The sequence below is a fragment of the Buteo buteo genome, chromosome 6 (genome assembly GCF_964188355.1).
Source record: "Buteo buteo chromosome 6, bButBut1.hap1.1, whole genome shotgun sequence".
Taxonomy (NCBI): domain Eukaryota; kingdom Metazoa; phylum Chordata; class Aves; order Accipitriformes; family Accipitridae; genus Buteo; species Buteo buteo.
This window is the reverse complement of record NC_134176.1, coordinates 27,651,195-27,675,409: the sequence shown is the minus strand read 5'-3', so window position 1 is coordinate 27,675,409 and position 24,215 is coordinate 27,651,195. Positions and strand designations below refer to the sequence as shown.

The window sequence follows — 24,215 nt, the reverse complement described above, 5'->3', positions numbered from 1 at the left end:
CGGGCTGCTGGTGTGTATCTGTTCCACTGTGAACCTCCCTGGGCTGCAGGGGGACAGCCTGCCTCACCAGGGTCTTCCCCACGGGCTGCAGGGGAATCTCTGTTCCGGCACCTGGAGCACCTCCTCCCCCTCCTTCTTCACGGACCTTGGTGTCTGCAGGTTTGTTTTTCTCAGATATTCCCACTCGTCTCTCTCTTTGGTTGCAGTTGCGCAGTTTCCACCCCCCCCGCCCCAAGAGGCACTATTACTGTCACTGATGGGCTCGGTCTTGGCCAGTGGTGAGTCCGTCTTGGAGCCGGCTGGCATTGGCTCCATGGGACATAGGGGAAGCTCCTCGCAGCTTCTCACAGAAGTCACCCCTGTAGCCCCCCCACTACCAAAACCTTGCCATGGAAGCCCAATTCACCACCAAATACTTAGATGTAAAGAAAAACTAGGAAGGCTAAACACTTGTCAAAAGTTAGGTTTTCAGTTCCTGTTTTTCTTCTCTTTAAGAAATAGTTTTTTTGTCAAAGCTTCCACTTGAAGAAAGGAACATTCCAGAAAGAGTTCAAGAACTACTCCCAGATCTATAATCTTTCTCTCTGTATGAGAACTACAGCTTCTGGGCTAGTGCTACTTTTTAAGGATTCCTTTTTAACCTCCAAATGTACTTCAGAAGGCATTTTGTTTGCTAAATCAAACGGCTGGTTCTCAGTTATGTTGAGACACCCCCCCCCTCCCCCCCCCCCCGTTTATACAGTATTCTGATAATTTACATAGGTCTTAAAATGGAAGTACATTGAAATTAGCATAAATGAGAATCAGTATAGCAGATATACGTCTGACAGTGAAATTGCAAGTAACAGAAGTTACACACTTTAGTTCCATGAATGCACAGAGAAACTTCATTGTTTAGTGTTTGCAGAAAAACTACCCCAAACCTGACTAACACCAGTAGATGTCAGTGTTGACATATGCCAATGTGTTGAGAAAAGTGTGTTCCATGTAATGTGCATTTTAATTTACATACTTATATGGATACCTGAATATATGAAATTAAGTGTTTTTTCTTGTTCTTTTGTATATACATTACATATTTCACCATTTATTGCATTTTGTGCTTGTAATTGGTAGTACAGTAAGAACTATATAAGTGAGAACTTAATTCTTGTATTATAAAACAAGCTACAAGAAGAATAGCAAAAAATATAAATGTAACCTTCTCTCCGTTAAATAAAAACATTCATTTATAATTTTATATATAAATCCTATAAAATATCTGTTCAAGTGATAATGTTAATAGTTGTTGCTACTAATACCTAAAATAGTTTTGCCAGCTTGGTAGTAGTAATAGATCCTTCAAATCTGAATTTCCCTTTAGAGGTGTCAGGAGCAAAGGAAATAGAGGTAGAACAGTTATTACAGGATTTTTATATATATATATATATGCACATGCATATATAAACATACTTATGAGTTACTGTGTTGTATAAAAGTGTTCACTGTTTTTGGAAATTGAAACTGTAGATAGATAGGAAATTGGGATGTATAATTACTTCAAACTACAGCTTTCTGAAGTGAAATATTCCTTTTGTGAGGTGTTTGCCATAGGTAGATTTATTTAAAAAAAGGACAAAAAAAAAAAATCAGAATCCAATCCCCAAGTAATCACATAAGGTGCTGTTCAAAACCAGCCAGACATTCCTGGTGAAATCAGTTCTTTTTGGCATTTAAGTATATCTGAGTTTAAGCACAGAACTTGTGTGGTGTATTTGCCATGCATGAAGTTATGCATGTAATGCATTTTGTACTAATTTAGAGCTTAGTGTTATATTTTTCTTGTGACTTCTATAATACACACCATGGACCTGATCATGAAAGTCTTCTTAAAATTATTTGGTGTGTGACTAAAAAAATTACAAGCTTGGCACCAGGTTTCCATTGTATAGTATGTAATTTCAATCTTTAGTTTATAAAACAAAGTTTTATTCATAATTTATTTCTAATTTGATTTAAACTTTACCTAATTTTTTTTGTATTTAACAACTAAGCTATTTCTGTACTGTTATTATCTCACATAATCAGAGTAATTTATTCATCTTTTATGTTCCTGCAGAATTTGTTATGAAGGAGTTCCTATTTCAGAGCAATTCCAGAATAATCGGACAGATGGGATTCACTTTCTTCCCCCTCATATATCAAAAAGTCTAACGGAATGCCCAAAAATTGCTGAATATTGTCTTAAAAAGCCACAACTGCAACTGTTAGGAGAGAAAGTAAGAAATAATTTTAATAAATGTGTGCTGTATATGCACAGTCCTACAAATGAAGACACAAAATCTAGGGGAAAAAAAATTATGTTTTTTTTTTTTAATTGTCATGCAACAAAAGAACAGAACACCTTGGAAATAAAGTTCTGCTGATTTTTTAACATTTGACAATATGCAATATTAAAATGTATATGGAGTTTTTTATCAATGAGGAGGTTTGTTCTGAAATCTCATGTCTCAGTTCTTAATTCCTTCTCTGAAGTAATAGAAATAGAATATGCTAATGTGCTGATTAATAACAAACAAAAACACTAAAAGAGCAAACCAGGTAGTTAATTCAGGCTGTGGAGCCCTATACCTCATAGGATTTCATTATATTTGGTGGGGTTGTTTTTGACAAAACCATGTTTAGCAGAAAACAGCATTTCATCACCTAATAGTTCAGATTCAGTACAGACATTTATAAACTGGGTTTATGTTAGTTGATAACTGCATTGTATTGGTTTTGAAGGTTTCCATTTATCCAGAAGCTTTAAAAATGTTTTGGGCTCCAGCTCCACCAAAATTCTCTGCTCCAATTTCTTCATTAAAGGAAATTTTATTTCCTACGTATAAGGTAAATATTTAAAAGTATTTTTAGTGTTCCCATCTTTTGCAGAAATATACATCTTTTTCTAACATTATATTTGTTAACTGTAACAGTTGTATTTTATGCTGCTATCTTATTAGCACTCTTGTGTTTGTGTATTGTAATCACAGTATATAAGTCATTGTACAATTTGTAATAGTATGTATTGATTAGTATTGTTTCATTTTCTGCAATAATAAAGTTTCTGGTAGTAATTATTCTTAATTACCATGTGCTATTATGTTATCTTGCTTAATGTCTTTACATTTATGTTGAAAGATACTTTTGCATAGTTTTTCTTCTGCTATGCTATGCTGGCAGTGATTTCTATTAAAATGTAATAAAATATTTGTTATATTTAACAAAGTCCATTTTAGAAAATGCCAACAATTTTGAGTTTTGAAATGTTTTGAATGTAAAATCTCCACTGTGATTACATTATTGCGAGAGATGAGCCATTCATGTAAAAGAGCATGCCTATTGTGTGCCTGTATTTGTAGCACTCTGCACCTTCATATGGCAAAGGTTACAGAGAAACTAGCATTTCATGACCAGTTCACACTCCTGTGCAAGAGATAAAGCACACTTATGCATGGATTAATTGATGGCAGGAATAGACCTGATATAGTTCCCCATCTCTTAGCCTTACAATGACCAAATTGAGAGCTGTGGTTATTACTGTATGGACTACTGCGACCTGACATAAATTACCAAAGCTAAAGATAAAAACTTTAGAGAATCAGGTAGCAATAATCAGTTTCCTCAGGTCTCTGCCCCTTTTGCACCATGTAATTCTTGATCACATTAAAGAATGTGTTCCATCAGAAGCCTAGGATAAATGGCTTCTGTGATGTTGGTCTTGCTCATCATTAATCTTTAGCTCAAATACGTTATAGGCTTTATTTATCTGTTACTATGTTTTCTATAGCTGACTAAAATAATAGTATTGCACATACTCAAATATGCAAATATATTAATATTTCAGAGCAATGCTATTGAGGATGTTGTATTTGAAGGCTTTTTCACTGATCATGATGAAGAGTTAGAAGCTGAGCAAGATGATCATGATTTCTATGATTATGGGCTGGTGTGTATTATGGTACAATTTTTTTTAATGTAGTACTGAAAAATAAGATTAGCAAAACAATTCATAGTTTGAAGATCTAGTCATAAGACAAAACATTTCTATGTAGTTGACTTCTAGAAACAATTTTATGTTAGGTATGGTATTTGGTCATTTTTTAATAGTTAGAAAATGCTAAATCTCACTTTCTGAAACTTGAAACTGTGCTTGGAAGGCGTCATTGCATATTTTAAAGATGCTTCTTATTTTGCATTATTATAGCACTAGGTGATGATTTAGGGGAGGGCCTGTGATTATAAATAACAGGTTTTGAGTAATATGACATATCTCAATGAAGCGGCTTACGGGATGTTCCACTATGCCCAGACATCTAAAAAGCTGCAAAAGTCAAGAAGCAGAATAGGGGTAAAGAGATGTTTCCAAGTGTGTGATTTTTTTTTAATCTAGAATTTCTCTGAATGTAATATTAAAGGATAGGCAAACAATTCTATGCAGGTGATTTGCAAGTGAAAGATTGAAGTGTGGCTCTAAGTTGCAGTGTGGGTCTTTCCAGTTACAGAATGTTCATTGGAAAGACCTCTCCATACAGGCAGTAAATTCACAAGGTGTTCAACAGTATGGCATGTTCACAGTGTGTTCTGAGATTGGAGCATCTACAGCACTGGACCATCTATGTCCACTGACTGCTTGCTCTTTAGCATTAATTTATATGAGCATGTTGAATGTGTCTCAGATTTTTGGCCATCTGGCAGTGGAATGGTCTTAAGATATCCAGAAATCCAGGAAAATGCAGTCCTCACTTCACTCTGGCAAAGGCGGGGTTGTTTTTTTTGGTGAAAATACAGATTTGTTTGGACATTAGCTCTATTTTCATCAGTCCCTGCTTTTAAAAGCAGAATGTATCTGAAAGCTTTATTCATATTAGGCTCAGGCTAATTCAGACTTATTTTGCTTTTTGTTTTATCTATAGACAAAAAGTTTATTGAGAAGATGCCAATCCTTGCCTGACTTTTCTGACAGTGAGAGCTCAGAGGTATTATTTTATATTTACTTGTATTTGTTCCTGAACTGTGATTTTGTGGAAGAAATTCTTCCACTGAACTGAATTGAACTTAATATTTTCCTACTAAATGCAAAAGTGAAAGTCTCAGAGGTCTTTTTCAGGTGGATTGGTTACATTAAATAGGAGAACGTAGCTCTGCAATGAGAACCCCTGTTAACTTTACAGGCATTTGGATAGAGATAAGTGTGAGTACTCTGTACTCTAGCTAACCTGAAATGAGTGGGACAACATATCTGAGTAAAGATTTGCAGTATCAGGTCCTTGGATTTCAGATGTATCAGGGCATCAATGTTGTCAAGTTTCCAATCTGTAAAGTGCTATGTACTTTTATGGCTATTGAAGTTATGTTAGCTGTTTCACAAAATACATAAAGCAGCAATAAACCATGTAAATTTTACAGCTATGCAAAGATGACCTTGGTAGCATTATACAAGTAATATTTTATTAACAAATTTGATTTTGAGTAAGAATTTGAGGAGTATGTATTTATTTAAAACTTCTATATAGTCCATAAAGTCCTGCTTAAAATGTTGTGACCATGTTGTTTTAAAGACGGACATGAAGCATGGCAGCAGTTTATATGCAATGATAAATACAATTATGATTTAAACACCAGATTTGCAACTTGAACTAAGCATTGATGCTTGATTTTTAAAATACTAGTTTCATGTTCAAATAGAAGTAGTCTTGTTGAATTCAGCTAGCCATCCTTTAGCAAAACTATGCATAGTTCATGAAAAGAATTTATCAAGTAACAATTCAATATTTATGCAATTTGCAATCAAACTATTTGATTTGGTGGTGACAGCTAATGATGGATACATGTAGTGATAAATGATAGCTTTACATTGAGTTAGCTTTTAAATAGATCAGTATGAAGCTTAGATTTAAAATATATATAATTTTCCTAAACAAAAGTGGCACACTTGTGACATTATTTTTTTTTATCTTTTCAAAACTCCACAGCGTATAATGCATTACCACAAGGCTGATGCGGTGTCTTTCTAATGAATATACAAATTAAATAATTCTTAGCAGATGTCTGTAACCAAGCATTGAAAAAGTGCTTCTTTGAGTCTAATTAAAAATTATTCAACATTTTTAATGCTTCATTTATTTTTTCATTTATTTTATTTATTACTAACAAGTGTTTCTCTCTGTAAATTTCAGGCAGTGGACATCAAATTGCATTTTATTTTCTCTGACAAAGATGTGTTATGCCTAGTATTATAGTGCAAGTTAGTGAACTGGAATTAACAGAAAGACTAAGCAGCAATACATTTGTTATCGCAGATAGTATTTGCTTAGTAATTAATAACAATTAAACACCAGAGGATCATAGTTATTCTTTTGGTTTTGATTTCATCAGACAATTCAGGGATGGGGGCACAAGGTATGAGGGTGCATAATTCCGTTCAGATATTAACTGTGTTTCCATGTAATACAGTTGTATTTCCAAACATTATACAGAGTCCTCCTGTCTTTTCTTCTGAGTTCATGAATATGTCTCAGTTCATCTTTTTGTAAATGTCACCACCAGTGACATATGTTTTTGATTTTAAAATTTAACTTTCCTACAAGGACTAGGGGTATTTAATTCAAATTTCTTGTGATACTTTTTAGAGAAGATTGATTTTAGCCCTTCATGAGCTTCAAATAACTTTGGATTAATATTTCAGATCTCTTTGCTTTGACACATATCCTGAGATATGCAGATCTTTTTTCCCATTAAATACTATAATTTTTTTCAGCAGTGTAGTCCCCGTGTTGCTCTTTTTTTTCCTTTCAATTTTATACAAAATAAAATCCAGTCTGTTACAACTAAGGAAATGTGCTATATAAATCTTATTTCAAGTGAACATCTAAATAAATTGTTTCCTTTTTTTAACAGACAAGTTTGATTAAAAGATCAGTCTCAGCTCTGGAGATGACTCCTTTCAAAGATGAAACTACATTAAATATGTCAGCTAATTTCAAAACCAGCATGAAAGAGTTGAAAGTTATGAAGCAACAGATAGCTGAGTCAGAGGCTGAGACAGAGATCGGGAAAAGGTCCCCTACCAAGCATCTGTTGAATGAAATCTGTGACGATCCTCAGTCAATGCAGACAGACATGCCAGGAGAAAAAACGCCTGCTTTGACTGGACAAGAGGATAATGAGAATGACATTGTTCTTGTGGAGCGGTCTCAAAAGGCTGGGATTAAATACACTGTTTTCCCAAGAAGAAAGAAAACAAAGAAATCAAAGAAAATAATAAACCCTAGAAAATTAGAAGCTGTGATTAAGAAATTAAGTCAACCCCCAAAGATTCTTAAAAGGTTTTCTTTAATTAGCATATTGCCTTTTTAAAGAATGTATTTTAATTTGTAGCCGTATTATCTAATTACAGGTTTTATCTTTTTTTTTAATATTAAATATTGCTCTGAAATTAAGTAATAATAGTTTAATTATTTAGGAATAATATACTTTTTTTAATGCAAAGGAAAAATACTGCTCAGGTATCTTTAGAACATTTAGTATGTATTATACTTTAAATGGAAATGGTGTTGCTTCATGCAACAACAGAAAAAGTTTTATCTAAGTATAAATGCATGATTAAATTGTCAAGCTTCTGAAAAACAAGTGGAAAATTCTAAGTTCTTAGGAAACCAAAATGCTAGGCTGGACTAACCTCCTTTGTACCATGAAATTTGTAGATTACATCAAACAAGTAGTTTGCTTTTTACCTTTTGTTTTCGTGTATCACTCTAAATATTTTCCTAGTGAATGTTTACTATTTACATACTTCAGATATGGGTTGCCTTAGAAAATATTCAAGTATTTAAAAAAAAAGAAAAGAAATTAATATTCTTGCTAGATTTTTGATATTTCTTAAATACTTATGCTTGAAGTGTGACCTGCAAAAAAACCCCAAATGTTGTCTATTTTTGTGTACAGTCATATGTGTCCACATTGTACTTACACTGATGCTCAGGCCTGGTCCTTCAGGCCAGCTTTCTATTCAGCTGCTTCTTTTTTCAGCTTTTAGGCACCTTTCAGTAGGTTTATTCTTAAGAAAATCAAAGATACTTAAATGGTGTGAAATACTTTTATAGTGAGCTGTGACTAAGGCAGAAGGTATCCTCTTTCCAAAGTCTTGTTTTAGACTGGGGTACTGTATGTTCTTTGCTGTCTAAGGCTTTGATATCAGTTTTGCTAAACCAAGGAGATTTCATCTTTGTACTATTTTGCATGTCTCTCATGCATGGACCTGCTACATTTTTTATTTAATTTCCTTTATTTTCTGGTAGGATCCTTATGTGCAAAATATTATAAATATTAGGTACACAATATTATAAATATATATATATGTATAAAATATTTTCTCTGTATTCCCTTCTGGTATTCTCTCTGTGTTAGCAAGGCTAGTATTGTTGGTGATAAAGATTTAGTGTTTCTGTTAAAGTCTTCAGTTTCTTTCACTTTGATATCTCAGAGCAGATGTTGATACTGAACATTTGTGAAGGTTCTCATCTTGGAAGCTACGAATTTTCCCAGATTATAATTTTGGAAATGTCCTTGTAAACTCAAGTGCTTGCTTTCACCTCTGGGTAGTGCTTCTGCTTATATTCTCATGGCCTCTTCCTAATATCATTGGGATCTGTCATTGATATATTCATCCATCTAGGATTTATCATCATTTAGCCAGGCTGATAACTGTCCACTATGAAATATCATCCTTTCTTAGGTTTAGTATTGTCCTCGTAAACCTAAATTAGAAGCTTTTGGAGGAAATAAGCATGCAACTGCAAATAAGTGCTGAACATTCTGGGGACATGAGTGATTCAGAACAATTCTGCTTACCTGCGGCTTCAGTAATGGTTTTTGATAAATGGCTGAAAAGTTAAAATATTATCATTAACAAGAGAGCTAGCAACAGGTTTTTGAATAGTTGTTGACTGGCAGATTGCAATTTGATATCGTTAGTATATCTGGGAAACTTTAGTTAATTGTTAATATATTTTTCCCTAGATCCGTGTCTCTGGGAAGGCTTTCTATTCGTGATAAATTCAGTACCAAGGTGTCTTCAGCAATCAAACAATATCAGAGCCCCAGCATCCCTTGTTTGTTAGATTTTGAAAAGTTTGCAAAAGTGAGGGGTGGAATTCCAGAAGAAACTTCTGCTCGCATGTGGGTCAGTGGAATATGGAACTGCTGGTTTGATGAAACTTTCCCTCCTAGTGGGACTGCTTCTGAGGAGAAGGATACTGAATTACTAAAAGGAACTGAGATGGTGGACTCTCAAGAAGCAAATGTACAAATAGAACTAGTTGACTCAATACAGCCTGTTCTTGAAGGAGCAACAGTTAGTATTGAAGATTTAGAAAAAGAAGTAACAAGACTGTCTGAGCTAATAGAAAAGGAAGAGCATCCTTCAGCTTTTCACCACTGCAGGCGTGGAGCAATACAAAGAAAGTTAGGCAAGTTAAAGTCAGCTATGGATGACTTGGAAAAAGTAAGTTTAATGCCAAGTTTTACTTCTATCAAGCACTTTTTTTTTTTAAATTGAGTTTCTGAGTCCTTCAACAGGTGAAGAACTAGAAGCAGGAGAGCTGATAACTAGCCGAATGCTGCCACCTTTTACCTCTGTATGATAGCATGATCCAAGTTTAGTCCCACAAGAATGAAGGCTCTTAATAAACTGTGTTTATTTACCCCAGTATTCTCCAAGCACCATAATGTTTCTTTGGAGACCCTTGCTCAGGATACAACAGTCCTAAATAGAGTTGTAGGTAGGATAGATAAAAAGGACAGAAAGTCTTTTGCTTCAAGTTTTGTTGCTGGCAAAGCTGACAAATATTTTTTTTAATATCTGCAAAAGCATAGTAAGCAAATAAATTTGAAAGTTGTGTATTTCCTGTTTAAATTATCATTTGACAATAAGATTTTATACAATACTACTAGTGTTTTTCTATGTATGCTTATTTTTTCAACACTTTTAAGTTCCCTTTATAGTGCTACAAACCTGCCATTACTTCCACCCAATACCCTGCACAACTAGAAAGAAACAACCAAAACAATAAAAATGTTGCTGAGAAAAACAGAAATAAAAAGAAGATTTTTAAAGTCTATAATTTAAACTTGGAAGCTGTAAAAGCTTTCAAAGGCATTCTTTAAGCAAAGGTATAGTTCTGTATGTTTGTGAAACCTGGGTAGAGAAGTCATGTGTTGTACTTTCGGTATAGTATTTTCATTGTCATTTAACATTTTTATTACACACAGCTAGTCATAAGCAGATTGGGACGCCAAAGTACTTTGTCCTATATATAATGTTGTAGAGCAAAAGGTGTGCTTCTTTCCTTAACCAACATCTCGGCTTTTAACATAGCATTTGATGTTTGGAGAGGCAGTCCTCAGCAGCTGCTTTGGGGTTCAGAATCCTTGTACTGGAGTGCTTGATAATGCAAGATTTAACCAGATCTTTCATGTTGATATTACTCTGTGGGAGTTATTACTGCTCGGGAACTAACTGGGCATTGGTTGGTGAGTGGTGAGCAATTGCATTATGCATCGCTTGTTTTGTATATTCCAATCCTTTCATTATTACTGTAATTTTATTATTGTTATTACTATCATTATTATTTTCTTCCTTTCAGTCCTATTAAACTGTTCTTATCTCAACCCATGAGTTTTACCTTTTTCCTTCTGATTCTTTCCCCCATCCCACTGGGTGGGGGGGAGTGAGTGAGCAGCTGCGTGGTGCTTAGTTGCTGGCTGGGGTTAAACCACCACACTTTCAAATAGAAGAATTCTGATTTCTAGAAATAGTTCAGATAACTATTTTAAAGAAATCATCAAACATGGTAATATCCCAGCTGATTAATATTTTGTGCTGAATATTCTGGTAGCTTGGACTCTGATTCTGCATATGCGTAAGTACATGATTCTTTTAAAGAAACAAGTGACATTAGTAAAATTTTTCAGATTTTTAGGTTAAATTAAAGTTTGTCAGTCTAGAAATTTTCTTAAAAAATAGTAATAACAATTTCAGTGCAAAAATTTTCTCATTTCCTATGTACTGTTGTTAGCACATTTGACAAGTTCCTTATGCAATATAAAAAAAATATTTACTTATTTTGTTTATAGGCTATAAGCCTAGAACCACTGCTGCTTGATGCTTACTGGCATAGACATTTGATTTACCTCTTTCAAGACAGAATTTCTGCTGCTTTTGATGACCTGAATTTTATAACTAAATGGAGCAAAAATAAAGCAGGTAAGTAGCTACTGAAGTGTAACTTAACAGTTAATTTTTCATAGTGTTTTTTCTCTAGTTGCATTTGGCCTTAGTTCTGCAAATGTTTTTGTATGTCTTTAACCTTGTCAGTTGTTTTATCCATGTTATATAAAGCAGACATGAATCTTCAAAGGCTTGGAACATAAGTTGGGTTTCTAAGGCAAAAAAAAGTACTTAATTTTAGTGTGTTTTTAAAAAATGCAAAAACAAAAAGAAAAAAGGAAGACTGATGAAAATTGTATCCATTAATTTAATGGGGAAAGCTGATAACAAGCCTGTAATGGAGACAGTGTGCTGATGTGCTTCAGGTCAGCCCAGTTCTGCCATACTCTTTAAAGTGGGAAGGAGGAGCTTAAAAGGGGAAGATACCACCTGGTTGACAGAGCAGACCCTGCAGGTCGGGAAAGTGCTTCCCAGGTTGTGATGCTGCACCTCCAATACTTGTCCAGTTTTGGAACCCCTGGTACGAGAGAGGCAAGCTGGAGAGAGTCCATTAGAAATCCATTAAGATGGTCAGTGGTCTGGAGCCTAAGTTCTATAAGGAAAGGCTGAGGGAGAGGAGTTACTTAGCCGGGAGAAGGTAAGGCTAAGAGGGAAATCTGTTCTCAGCTGCATAATTCATGGTAACAGAGAAGACAGAGTCAGACTCTTCAGAGGGATGCACAGCTAAACAGGAGGCAATGGTCATAGGTTGCAACAACGGAAATTTTGATTGGACATGGACTTGGAAGAAACCTTCCCCCACCCCCCTTCTTCCTTTTTTTTTTTTTTTTTTTTTTATGCTGAGCATGATGTTATATGGTATGGAATATCCCTTTGGCCTACTTAGGTCAGCTATCTCAGCTGTGTCCCCTCCCATCTTCTTGCCCACCCCCAGCTTACTTGCTGGGGAGAGGGCAGAGTGGGGGAAAAAGAAAAAGAAAGCCTTGCTACTGTGCAAGCTTTGTTCAGCAAGAACTAAAACGTTGTATAATCAACACTATTTTAGTCACAAATCTGGAACACAGCACCTTATGGGTGGTTATAAAGAAAGTTAACTCTATCCTGACCAGACCCAATACAGCGGGATAAGTATTGCGTGGGCCCATTTAAGCTAAATCTCTTTATATTTGTTTGTGGTCAACACTAAATGGCTTGATGGGCCATTTCTACAGAGCTCTACAGAGAGCAAAGATTTTTAGTACCCATGAATCTAGCAAGAGCTATCAGTTTACAGCTGCACAGGCTCCACAATTGAGTACACAGCTATAGCTCTAAACTTCTGAGTTCTGTTGCTCAGATTAAAGCAGGGCTTCTTTTTTTTCTTTTTTTTATAATCTACTGTTCTATTTCTACTGCTTGTGTTAATTACCCTGTAAAGAAGAAATGACTTATTGTTCTGGACTGCTGAATAGTGCCTTTTATATTTTGGGTGGTTGTTTCAGATACATACCTGTCAATGGCTGAAATTTACAGGAAACAAGGTGATAATACATTGGCAATCATCAGTTATAGCTCTGCAATACAATGCAGCCCTACAGATGATGACATTTATTTTAGGAGAGCTGAGTTGTATTTTGAGGAAAATCAATTGTTATTGGCCATGGATGATTATGCCAAAGTAAGTTCACTTTTTGTGTTGTTACAATAATGTAGTAACTTTGTGTAGCCTTAGTAAAAGTAAACTGTATTTGGATATATCTGGTAAGTAGCTTGAAGAACAGATATCCTTTCAAATAAATTATGTTTAAAAAAAATCAGTGCTATGGAAATAAATAAATAATTTCTGTTACTCCTGCCAGCTAATTCAATAAATTACTGAATGTCTACAAATTATCAGCCATTAATAAGCTTGCATCACTACTTTTTTATTTCACTTTACAGCTAATGGAAATGAAAATAGACATTAAAGGACAAAGGCATAAAAAAAGAAAATCTGAGAATAAAATCATATGTTATTTTTATGCTTGGTTAAGACTTCTAGTCATTAGAAATAAGAAGGAGGAGGAGTAACATAATGTACTATTTTTCATTATAATTTTTCATTATAGTGTTTTCAGTGTAACCCTAAAAGAACAGATGCACTTATGAAACATGGAATACATTTCTTTCACTGTTCAGTTTTGCCTACAGCTATTCAGGATTTTACAGCTGTGATCAAGGAAGACCCCAGCAATGCTCAGGCAAGGTAGAATATATAGTTTGACAAAAGTATTTGAATTTTAAGTGGATTATTAAAAGAATATAAATATGTAAAAGACTGAATATGCATTAAACAATAATAAAGCACTTGCATTTCCGAAGAGGTGTCTAATAGAAATAGAATAAGACTTCTAGGCCATGATATTCATTGGGGAATCTTTGTATTGCTTTTAATGACTTTGGATTAGTCCCTAGACCTTAATTTAACTAGGCACAGAACCATGTGCTTAGATCTCACTGGAGTAATGCAAATATAGAGTAAGTTGGACTTAAGCACGTGCATATGTGCTTTGCTCTAAAGAACTGGATTGAAATACATGCTCAAAGTGAAGAATGTCCTTAAGAATTATGTAGTTCTATGCCTAATTTCCATCGGTTGCCTTGACACTTCTAGTTTTAGCATTATGCTGAATTAATGTTTTCTGTGAAAAAAATTGAACTATCGATGAGAAGCATCTTTATTTTTGAATTATAACAATGATTTTGAGGTTTGACTTACTGTCGTGGTTTAACCCCAGCCAGCAACTAAGCACCACGCAGCCGCTCACTCACTCCCCCCTATCCCGCTGGATGGGGGAGAAAATCGGGAAAAGAAGTAAAACTCATGGGTTGAGATAAGAACGGTTTAATAGAACAGAAAAGAAGAAACTAATAATGATAATAATAACACTAATGAAATGACAACAGTAGTAATAAAAGGATTGGAATGTACAAATGATGCGCAGGGCAATTGCTCACCACCCGCTGACCGACACCCAGCCAGTCCCCGAGCGGTGATTCCCTGTCCCCCCTTCCCAGTTCCTAAACTAGATGGGACGTCCCATGGTATGGAATACCCTGTTGGCCAGTTTGGGTCAGGTGCCCTGGCTGGGCATGAGAAGCTGAAAAATCCTTGACTATAGTCTAAACACTACTAAGCAACAACTGAAAACATCAGTATTATCAACATTCTTCACATACTGAACTCAAAACATAGCACCATACCAGCTACTAGGAAGACAGTTAACTCTATCCCAGCTGAAACCAGGACACTTACAAAGACCAAAAAAAAATTATATGATTTCCCTACTAGAAAATGTGACTTCTACTTAATACCATTCCTGCAAAGATCTACATTCTTTTTATACTCTATTCTGGATTCATGAAAATAGAGGTAAAATAAAAATAAAAGCAGATATTCAATGCCAGATTATGATACCAGAATTTAGGTGTCAGCTTGCTGTATCCATGGGATGTAGGTGTCTAAGCAGCCATTATCACCAAGGAGTGTAATCAATACAGTTAGTAGACTTTAGGTAGACTGAATATAGACTCTTCTATAAGGCCTGGAGATCTGTTCAGCTAAACAGAGAGTAAGTGTATATTTTTGGATGAACTGAACTGCTCTCATCTCCTTGGATTGTATTGACTAGATCTCTGTCAACTGTAGTGGAAAGTCAGACACCTAACATATGTTGCAGACATCTACAAATTGACACCTAAGTTCAGATGTCTTATTCTGGAACTGATCCCCATCCAAACTGAATAGAAATGGCTAGGGGAGCATTCCCCCATGTGTATCTTCTACCTGTCAGCACGTTTCCTTCATCACAGGGAACCACAGCATCATGCAAAGCTTTCTTATGACATTAGGTTCCTGTGCTACTAAAGTAATTTACAGATGTTCCTTAAGACTCTGACTTTGAAATAAAATCTTGAAGCAACATAAAGCTGCATTTGGCTTCCTGAAATCCACTAGTTCATTGAGGCTTACATGTTGATGTGTGGGCTCTGTGAATAGTCCTAGTGAGTATAAGTGCCTTGTGTTTGTGTTAAACACGTCATTTAAATTCTTGAGGAACTGACTTTACTGTGTTAGATTGAAAAAGGATTAGTATATATTTTGCAAGATAACTCTACATAGAAGTGGGATGTGGCATAAGACCTGCTTAATATGTGAAAGCTATCTTCAGTAATACAAAAAGATAAGTTTTATATATTACATTTTGCAATGATAAAATAATTTGACAGCCATTGCTGTCTATTCACACTTTTTCACCTGTACTTGTGATTTATCTTGTTTAAATATATTGCTAGCTTCCTGAATTTGAGGGATGAATAGTGTAAAATAGTAGGATCTGATTTTGTTAACTTGTCTGTTTGAAAGAAATATTGAAGAATAGAGTGGATGTTTTCAGAAAGCTTTAAGAGTAATGAGGGCAGGTTTTTTTTTTCTTTTAAATCAGATTTAACAAAATCTGATATTTCCCATACAGGAACTGCTGCATGAATAGACCATGGAACTTGGAGAGTTCCATTCAACTCTGTGATGTCCAAAGCTGATACAGGGTTCTATTATATTGAACTTGGTTTATGCAAGTGCAGTGATCTGCCTATACGGTATAGATTACCAGGGTTTGTTACTTCAGACTTGCTTTATTAAATTCAGAAATAAAATTGAATGTTTATTCTATATTTCTACAGTTTTTTCCTGAATAATTACTTGAAGGTAGCATGACAAAAACAGTGGAAGAAATCTTGATATTAAGTTGACTCAACCTGTTAATATTACAAATAATAGTCTATGACTTCACATTGTGACTTAATTTCTAAGGGAAATTATATTTAAAGAGAAACTTTCTTCCTTATTAGGCTTTATCGAGGAAGAGCATATGCTAAGCAGCAACAGTACAGAAATGCAATACAGGACTTAGCAGCAGCGGTTCATCTAGACCCTTCTTGTTGGTTAGCATTCTACTATAGAGGTTGCATACTACGACAAATTGATCCAAAAAAAGCTGTGCAGGACTTCAGTGTTTCTGGTATTGTTTGTTTCTTTTAATGGTGTGTATGTTTATCATTAAAAAGAAGAATGACAATTCACTAGTAGTTACTGTACTGCAATGTAACACAGGTATTTCATGTTGCAAACATTGAAATGTATGGTTGTCATTCAGTGTTTGGTAATAACTTGCTCTTCGTCATTTCTATTAAGTTTGCTCTTAGACATTGTGGTAGGTTGACCCTGGCTGGGTGCCAGGTGCCCACCAAAGCTGCTCTATCACTCCCCCTCCTCAGCTGGACAGGGGAGAGAAAATATAACAAAGAGCTTGTGGGTCAAGATAAGGACAGTTTAATAAAGTGAAAGCAAAGAAAAACAAATGATGTTATTCTCTACTTCCCATCAGCAGGCAATGTCTGGCCGCTTCCTGGGAAGCGGGGCTTCAGTACGCGTAGTGGTTGCTCCAGAAAACAAAAATGGCTCCTTTCTGTCTCCCTTTACTTAGCTTTTATATCTGAGCTGACGTCATATGGTATAGAATATCTGTTTGGTTAGTTTAGGTCAGCTGTCCTGGCTATGTCCCCTCCCAAGATCTTGCCCAGCCCCAGCCTGCCATTGAGGGGGGCAAAAATGTTGGAGAGACAGCCTTGATGCTGTGCCAGCACTGCTCAGAAGTAGCCAAAACACTGGTGTGTTACCGACATCTTTCTAGCTACGGATGCAGAGTACAGCACTATGAGGGCTGCTGTGGGGAGAATTAACTCCATCTCAGCCAGACCCAATACAGACATTGACTCTTGCTGCTTGTTTTTCTTCAGTTATTTTGCCTCTGCTTCCTAAGCTTTCCTGCTTCACTTGTAACAATTCAAGTGGGTGTAACTAAGAATTACAAATATGTCTTGAAGGTATTTCGTGCCACAGTTTCTGTTGTGATCTAATATGTTTTGTTATGGTTTATCTATGATATTTTATAAAACTCTAGGAAAACTAGAGTAAGAAGTAATGTGCAAATAAGTTGCATGGAGTAACTGAAATATATGTGAATATCTGAACAGCTGATTTTTATTCTCCCTCTCCCACAGTACTCATCAATGACACTCAGGAAAATTTCTGTTCTTTTCTTCATCGTGGGATTGTTTACTCAGAACAGTGTCAATGGTCCCTGGCAATCTGTGACTTTGAAAGTGTCCTAGCTTTGGACAGGTGATTGGACTTGAGAATTTTAATATATGTTGTTTGTATTCTGATTATCTGGGGGGCATAAAAGTACTAGTAAAGGAAAGTAGAATCAGAACCATTATTCAGCAAATAGACTGGAATTAAACCACACAAAACCATAATGTCTGCTTTTAGTATCTTTTGCCTCATTTACTATGGTCCGAGTATAATAAAAATAATTATTAATATATTTAAAAATTAAATTTTATTTTGCCTTACATGGCAACTTGCCAAATAAATTATTCAGGTCTGGCAGACAAAAGATGAAACTGAAGTCCTAAGTAAAGTTGACTACTCATGCCAATAATAATTTCGTTAGTCTTTTGGGACGGAATATGTCTACAATGCAGGTAAAAAGTCAAACTACTTTTTTTTTCCCAAAAGAAAATGCCACAATGTTTTCTTTAGCAAAAGCTAGTAAATGGTGTCCCTGAACTAAAATTTTTAAAAATGCTGTTTGTTGTCCTTGATAGTTGATGACTGAAGCTGATGTTGTTTGTCTGAATTGTATTTCTTCCTACCACTTAAAAATACTTCAGAAACAGATTATATCTGTAGCAGCCCTGCCATGCAAATGGCATTACAATATGCAACAAGCCTCCCATACCAGTTAGCTGCATTAATTGCCTTACTCTGAAGGTACTGAGTTCTTGTTCAGTCTTGGGCAACCTCAACAGTCCTGTCTTGAGCAAAGGCTTCCATTCTAATCTGTGGCAGGCCTAAAGACTCCTCAGCTCTTCCTTTGTCTTGGTTCTGCTATAGGAAGTCTTGAACTTTGCCTAAAAACAGTCTGCAAGAGTGGGCTGCACAAGATATTGCAGATCTTGGAAACCCAGGTCTCCCTAGCAGCTAGCCAAGTGAAATGATAGAAAATAAGGGACAGGCTAGATGGCAAATGTGTAAGCTTTGTCAGTCTTTTAAAACTACAATGTGTTTTTAGTGTTGAAGAATTCAGTATTTCTCGGTCTATTCAGTATATACAAAATTACCAGCTAGCTCTATTTCTAGTCCAGCTTCTACGACAGAGACTTGTCATCATTTCTTCACAATTCACATTTGGAATGCTTTTTTTGGTGATCAGGGAGCCTCTACTGAAGCTTTCAAGCTTTCTAGCTTTCAAGCTACTAAAATGGTGGTTTTTTTTTAATGAGCTATCATCTCCTCTGCTGGCAATTACAGTTCTTTAGCTCAGTGTGATCACAAAATAGATGTGTGGTAAATGTCATAAAAGTAGATGAAGCTGGTGTAAGCTGTGGTTAATACAATGACATATTTTGTGCAATAACAAAAGGAAAGAAAATTCTGTTTTTAGGTCTGTCATCTTTGCTTACCTAAATATTGGTTTGATACTGCTGTTGCATCTTGATCAATGCTATGAAGCTATTCGACAGTTTACTAATGCCATTGAAATTGATCCTCTCAATGTTCAAGCCTATGTATGCAGAGCGCAAGCATATCATAAGGTAATAAATTCCTTTTGCTTTTGTTTGCCACTTAATATAGCTTTATTTATATTTATTGTTGTTGTGGGGATTTTAATACTCATGCCTTGGTGTTATACAGGTGTTAGAACCTGCTTATAGCTATATGTTTCAAGTAGTCCTTGTCAGCATAATGGAATTACATGCATTGCAATTGTAGAATATTGTTGCCATGTAATGCAATGACACAAAATATTTCAAGTGTCATTTTATCTTTTCTACATCAGTGTACATCTAATCTGAGCTTTAATAAATTTTTTTGAAATAGATTTCAAAACTTTTTTTTTTTAAAATATAACCCCCCACATTTTGAAATACGGTGTTTTCTAAACAGAATTTTCTTGAGAATACTTATTTTTCAGGAAACTCAAATTTTCTTCCCCATAAATGGGAGTGAAAACATCTTCAGTATTTTAATTTACTGTGAAACAGAGTGTATTCTACTTCTGAATGGGATGTGAGAATAATTTGTGCTAGCAGTTGGGTTTTTGAGACCCTCTCAGGAGTACAAGGAATGGAGTATTCAATGTGACCTAAGTTGTGTAGATTTCATTGGCAGAATTCAAACAACTGTTGTATCTCACAGTGCTTAGTTTGTGTTCAAAATGTTTTGAGAAATTGCTCATACTGTTCTTTTTCTCCCACAACTAAAGGAAACGGCTTTTAACTCAGAGTCTAAGTGGATTAATGATATTCTTTTTTTTGATATTGTCTTTTAAGAACTTGTGCCTGGTAGTTTATATTGGAGGTCATCCACTAATGCTTAGGTTGCTTTTGTAGGGTTTTATTTTTGTGTGTGGTTTTTTTTTTTGTGGGGGTTTTTTTTGGCTTTTTTTTTTTTCTTTTTAAATTTCAATGTAAAGCAGTAAATTAAAGCTCAGTACATGCCTTCCATCAATGCTGTTCTTTAATGAGAGTTTGAGTTAGCAGCTATCCTAGCTGGATGAATCAGTCCTTGGGATCTTCACTGTAATGATCTCCTTTCTCCTCAGCTTCTGATGCATGCTGAATGGGACCACATGCACAGACACTTGAAAAAATAAATACAAATTCATTACAGCAATGAAGATTCATCAGGACATATGTGCATGTGGATCTCATGACCTAGTCTCCTTCCCAATAGTCCAGACTCTTCTTTGGATTTTGGAAAAGTAAAGAAACTGTCTGGAGTTTGGATTTACGCTGTGGGAAAGTATGGAAATTTGTAGCGTAAATGTTTCAGACCTTTATTAAAAACATGTTGAGCTCCTTTATATAGGGCATATGTGCCTTGTGAGTTGTTACTATGTGAGCATTGCATCCTGCAGAACTACATTTATATAAATAGTAATTGTGTTTCCGAATTGTGTTCATATTAGCAATTGAATTGCTGTTTGTTTTTATAAATTGCAGATTCATAATTTACCAAATGCTGTGAAGGATATAAACCGAGCCATTCATCTTTATCCAAATAAATCACAACTTTGCATATTAAGGTAGGAAAGTGATTAGCTGAGAACTGCACGGATACCTCACTTCTAAAAAAAAATTCCATTTAGAATGCTCTTGGGACATACCCTTGTATTCTTTGAAACCTGCTCTGAATGGGTTTAAAAAAATGTAGTATTTTCATAGCATTTCCAGACCTGAAGAACTTAAGCTGCATAGTGTCACCCAACTATCGTAATCGTTACCTTGGAGGGAGGAACCTTGTTTCATATACAGGATTCTGCTCTTTGAGGTACATGTAGTTTCTGGGGAAAAAGAAGTAAATAGGTGTTGTGACAAAAAAAGCAAGTCTGAACCTTTAAAAATTTAATAATTTTAAATGTTTTCCCCAAGTGGATGGGTCCTTCACTGATTTGTCTGCAGAATCCACCTAATGGAAAGAATGTGGAGGATTAAATTCAGGCCAATTTAGGTTTGAACTATTCTTCTTCCCCATCTTCAGCCCAGTGAGAAGTAGTGACCTTTACCAAGACTAAAAAATAAATTACTAGATAAACCTGTTTCCTCCCCTGAAAAGCTGTAAGAACTAAGGAGGAAATGCTAGGATATTATTCCTCAGGTGTATTAGGAGAATTAGTTACTATGTTCCAGTCAATAATACTGTATTTTCCCAGTTTTAAGAGTGGGTTTGCTCAGCTTGTCTCTCAGTGTGGTTTGGCTAGCATAACCTCTTATACTGATGCCGATATCTGAAGAGACAAAAAATTGTCCTTGAAAACAGAATGTATCTATCAGCTATCAGTCTGTGGTGGATTTTACAAACAGTATTATTAAGATTATTATTGCCATTCTTGAGATTGTAAGGACTACTATCTGTGGAATCCAAAGAAAATGTATTTTTTATCTCCTATAGTCTGAAGAGAGGTAAGCATATAATTTCTTGGTACTGTGATGTGAGAGAAAAAATTAAATTTTTTTCAGATATTTCTGATTAAAAAAAGGGAAAAACTTTGGATGTTTTTATTGGAAGGCATTATTTTTCCTTTTTCTCTTTTTATACTAGTGAAAACATATTTCAGTAGTATTTGCACTTTGAAAGAAATGCCTCGAAATAGTTTTACTAATTACATCCAACAAATATTGCATTGCAGGGGACAATATTTAATGGAGTTGAAGAAAGATGAGCTGGCAAGTTTATGTATTCACCAACTTGCAGAAATGGATGAAGGTAATGTCAATTTCCATCAATTTTCTTAGGTAGTTGTGAACCATGGCAACAGTCTGTAACCAAGGAATTGTTCAAAAAAATTAAGTTCAAGCATGCAAATAGGTTAGTTACTATGAATCAGCTAAAATATAGGAACTTATTATCTAGAGTATTTCGTTTGCATGTCTGAAGCCTTTAAAGGTAATAATGGTGTACACTATTGCCTGTGTTATCACCTGTGATTTCAGAATTTCCTTTATCTTTTGAGTTCGTGGTTTTTATTTCTACCTTTCAATATTGGTAATTTCTGCTTTAAAGGAATATTGAGTAAGGATTCTGTTCTGTTGTTATGTACAGTCTTTCCTAACAAAATATCAAATAGCTTTGGAACTGAACCTTCCCAACGTGTTTGAACAGTAATAATGTTGCAGTATAGTAGTTTCTTGTTATGTTCTGGGCATAAAATGGCAGTGTTCAGTGCATCCCGAAGCTCTTGGTGATCCATATGAATAGCCATACTGTATAAGATTAATTTCCTGTCTCTGGTAGTGACCAAGAGTGGATACACAGGGCACACAAGAATATAAAAACAAAGCAGGCATATGGTGATACTTCCGCAGAGCAAAGCCTTCTTAGATGTGGGGAAAGGGAGGTAAATATTTGCAGATGTTTAGCAATCAAACTACACTCGTTGATAAACTTGATAAACATTGATAAACTTCAACTTCAGACTTTTGTAGGAATTTTGTTTACATTTGTATTTTTATGGATGTTAAAACAATCTTTGATACTCCAAATATTTTAATAGTATTTTAAAGTTTGCATATCATTTAAAGGTATTTTATACTGGAAAACATATAGGTTGAAGTAAAAGAGATTATTGTTTTTCATGGTGGTTTCCTTCCAGAATCCTTTATGTCTCAGCCTGTTCAGCAAGCACTCATTCAGTCATTTTGTCAAAATCACAATAAGGCCATAGAGTGCTTACATGAAGCTGCTGCAACTCAACCTGAGCCTTCGATGTTTGTTATTTTAGGAAAAATACAAATGAAAGCCAAGAAAACTAAGGTTAGAAAAGTTTACATTATATATATGCCAAGCAAGACAATGTTTTTCTTTCTGTATTCTTTTAAGATTTTATGAAATGTGCTAATAGATAAATAAACCTTCAGAGTACCTCATTGTTTAAATTATAAGAAGACCTGAGTAAGAATTTTCAACAACAGCACTAATAGTTCAGCATAAATTAGACAATTTTAGTTTTAAAACATTTAAGGTGATCAATTAAAAGATACAATTATGTAGATTGAGGTCCATTATATGTAATGATTTTGCTTCTTTTGAAATAAAATAATACAGAAATATGTCTAGCACTTTTTGTCTAATAAAATGCAGTACAAAAGTTTAATTCAGGTATGTGAACTGAATGTATAATGTATAGTTACAGGTGTTTTCTCAGCTTTGTGAATATTCATATGTTGTAGGGTTTAACCAATATTGTCGCTACTCTGAGTCCTGCAGTTAACCAATATTTGAGGCCTGCAGAATAGTTGAAATTGGGAGTATGGATTAGCTGTTTCTTTTTGTACAGTCCTATTTGTTTATACAAAATGTCCAGAGTCCTGTTTCCCTAAACACAATAACAGCAAGCAACAGGTAGATTCATAAAACCTTGAATCTACCTTTCTATTGAGTTCTGTGTTTGAAAGGCATAGTCCTTCTGTTTCCTCTTAGCCTCATGTTTGCAGGTTCTTTTTAAGTGAAAAGGCGTTCACTTTGCAAAAATTATGCTCCTGCTCCCTGGGCTTGTACTAGATAAAACCTCTTGATCCATTCAGCTTTTTTCATTAGGCATGGGTTTTTTATTTGTCTGAAACCATAATGGGACATTACTAGTTTTGCTGTTACAGAAAGAATGCTAAGTCAAAGACAGTGATCATGAGTACGCTCCAATACAACCCATTTCAGTTGTCGTGGTTAAGAGGATGTGTGTTAGAGTCATTCCCTGATTTCTCAGAGTGCTTCACCCAGAGGTGAGGACTTGCATTGCTACCTCTTCTGGAGAGGAATAACACAATACTCTCAATATAGGAAAATGATCAGACTTCAGGCTATAGTGCCCTGCTGTGCCTTTAGAATAATATGTGAGTGAGTTCAAGTATCTGCAGTTCCTTTTCCTTTTAAAATATGAGTATTTTTGGATGTAGGTATAGAGAAAAAATGATTTTTAAATAGCAGTGAATGCAGACCTGTTTCGTTTAAAACTTCTACTACCCTGACAACTTAGGGAGACAGGTGTAGTATTTGCAGACAGCCCTATGGGCACTGGTATTTCATACTGATTTTTCTAAACAAATACTTCTTCAGCTCGAAAGACTCGCTTAAGAAACAAAATGCTGTAATTCTTTTACTCTCCTTGATATTGAAACTTTCAACTGTGGTCCCTTCATAATCCTCAAAGGCTAAGGAATGTCTTATCTTGAACTGTTCTTAATTTTTTTGATTGTTCTCCTTACACTCTTCTTTAAACCAAAACATTATTAAATATGCATAAATTACTGCCCAGATCTATGAGACATGGTAAAATTCTGAGAGGCTATTCACTTAAGTTCCTTCAATACCTATACAGGATTG

The 24,215-nt window shown here is 35.1% G+C and overlaps 1 protein-coding gene across 1 annotated transcript in view; it reads left to right on the top strand.

The window, feature by feature from the left end:
* Positions 1-24,215, top strand: part of TTC6 (tetratricopeptide repeat domain 6) — a 62,843-nt gene that overhangs the window by 22,147 nt on the left and 16,481 nt on the right. The window contains exons 5-17 of the mRNA XM_075031009.1: positions 2,099-2,258; positions 3,866-3,979; positions 6,919-7,346; positions 9,040-9,523; positions 11,155-11,284; positions 12,730-12,905; positions 13,336-13,472; positions 16,118-16,287; positions 17,330-17,450; positions 18,778-18,928; positions 20,339-20,421; positions 21,526-21,607; positions 22,506-22,649. Of these exons, the coding sequence (XP_074887110.1) occupies positions 2,099-2,258; positions 3,866-3,979; positions 6,919-7,346; positions 9,040-9,523; positions 11,155-11,284; positions 12,730-12,905; positions 13,336-13,472; positions 16,118-16,287; positions 17,330-17,450; positions 18,778-18,928; positions 20,339-20,421; positions 21,526-21,607; positions 22,506-22,649 (2,380 nt within the window). The remainder of the gene's footprint in view (positions 1-2,098; positions 2,259-3,865; positions 3,980-6,918; positions 7,347-9,039; positions 9,524-11,154; positions 11,285-12,729; positions 12,906-13,335; positions 13,473-16,117; positions 16,288-17,329; positions 17,451-18,777; positions 18,929-20,338; positions 20,422-21,525; positions 21,608-22,505; positions 22,650-24,215) is intronic.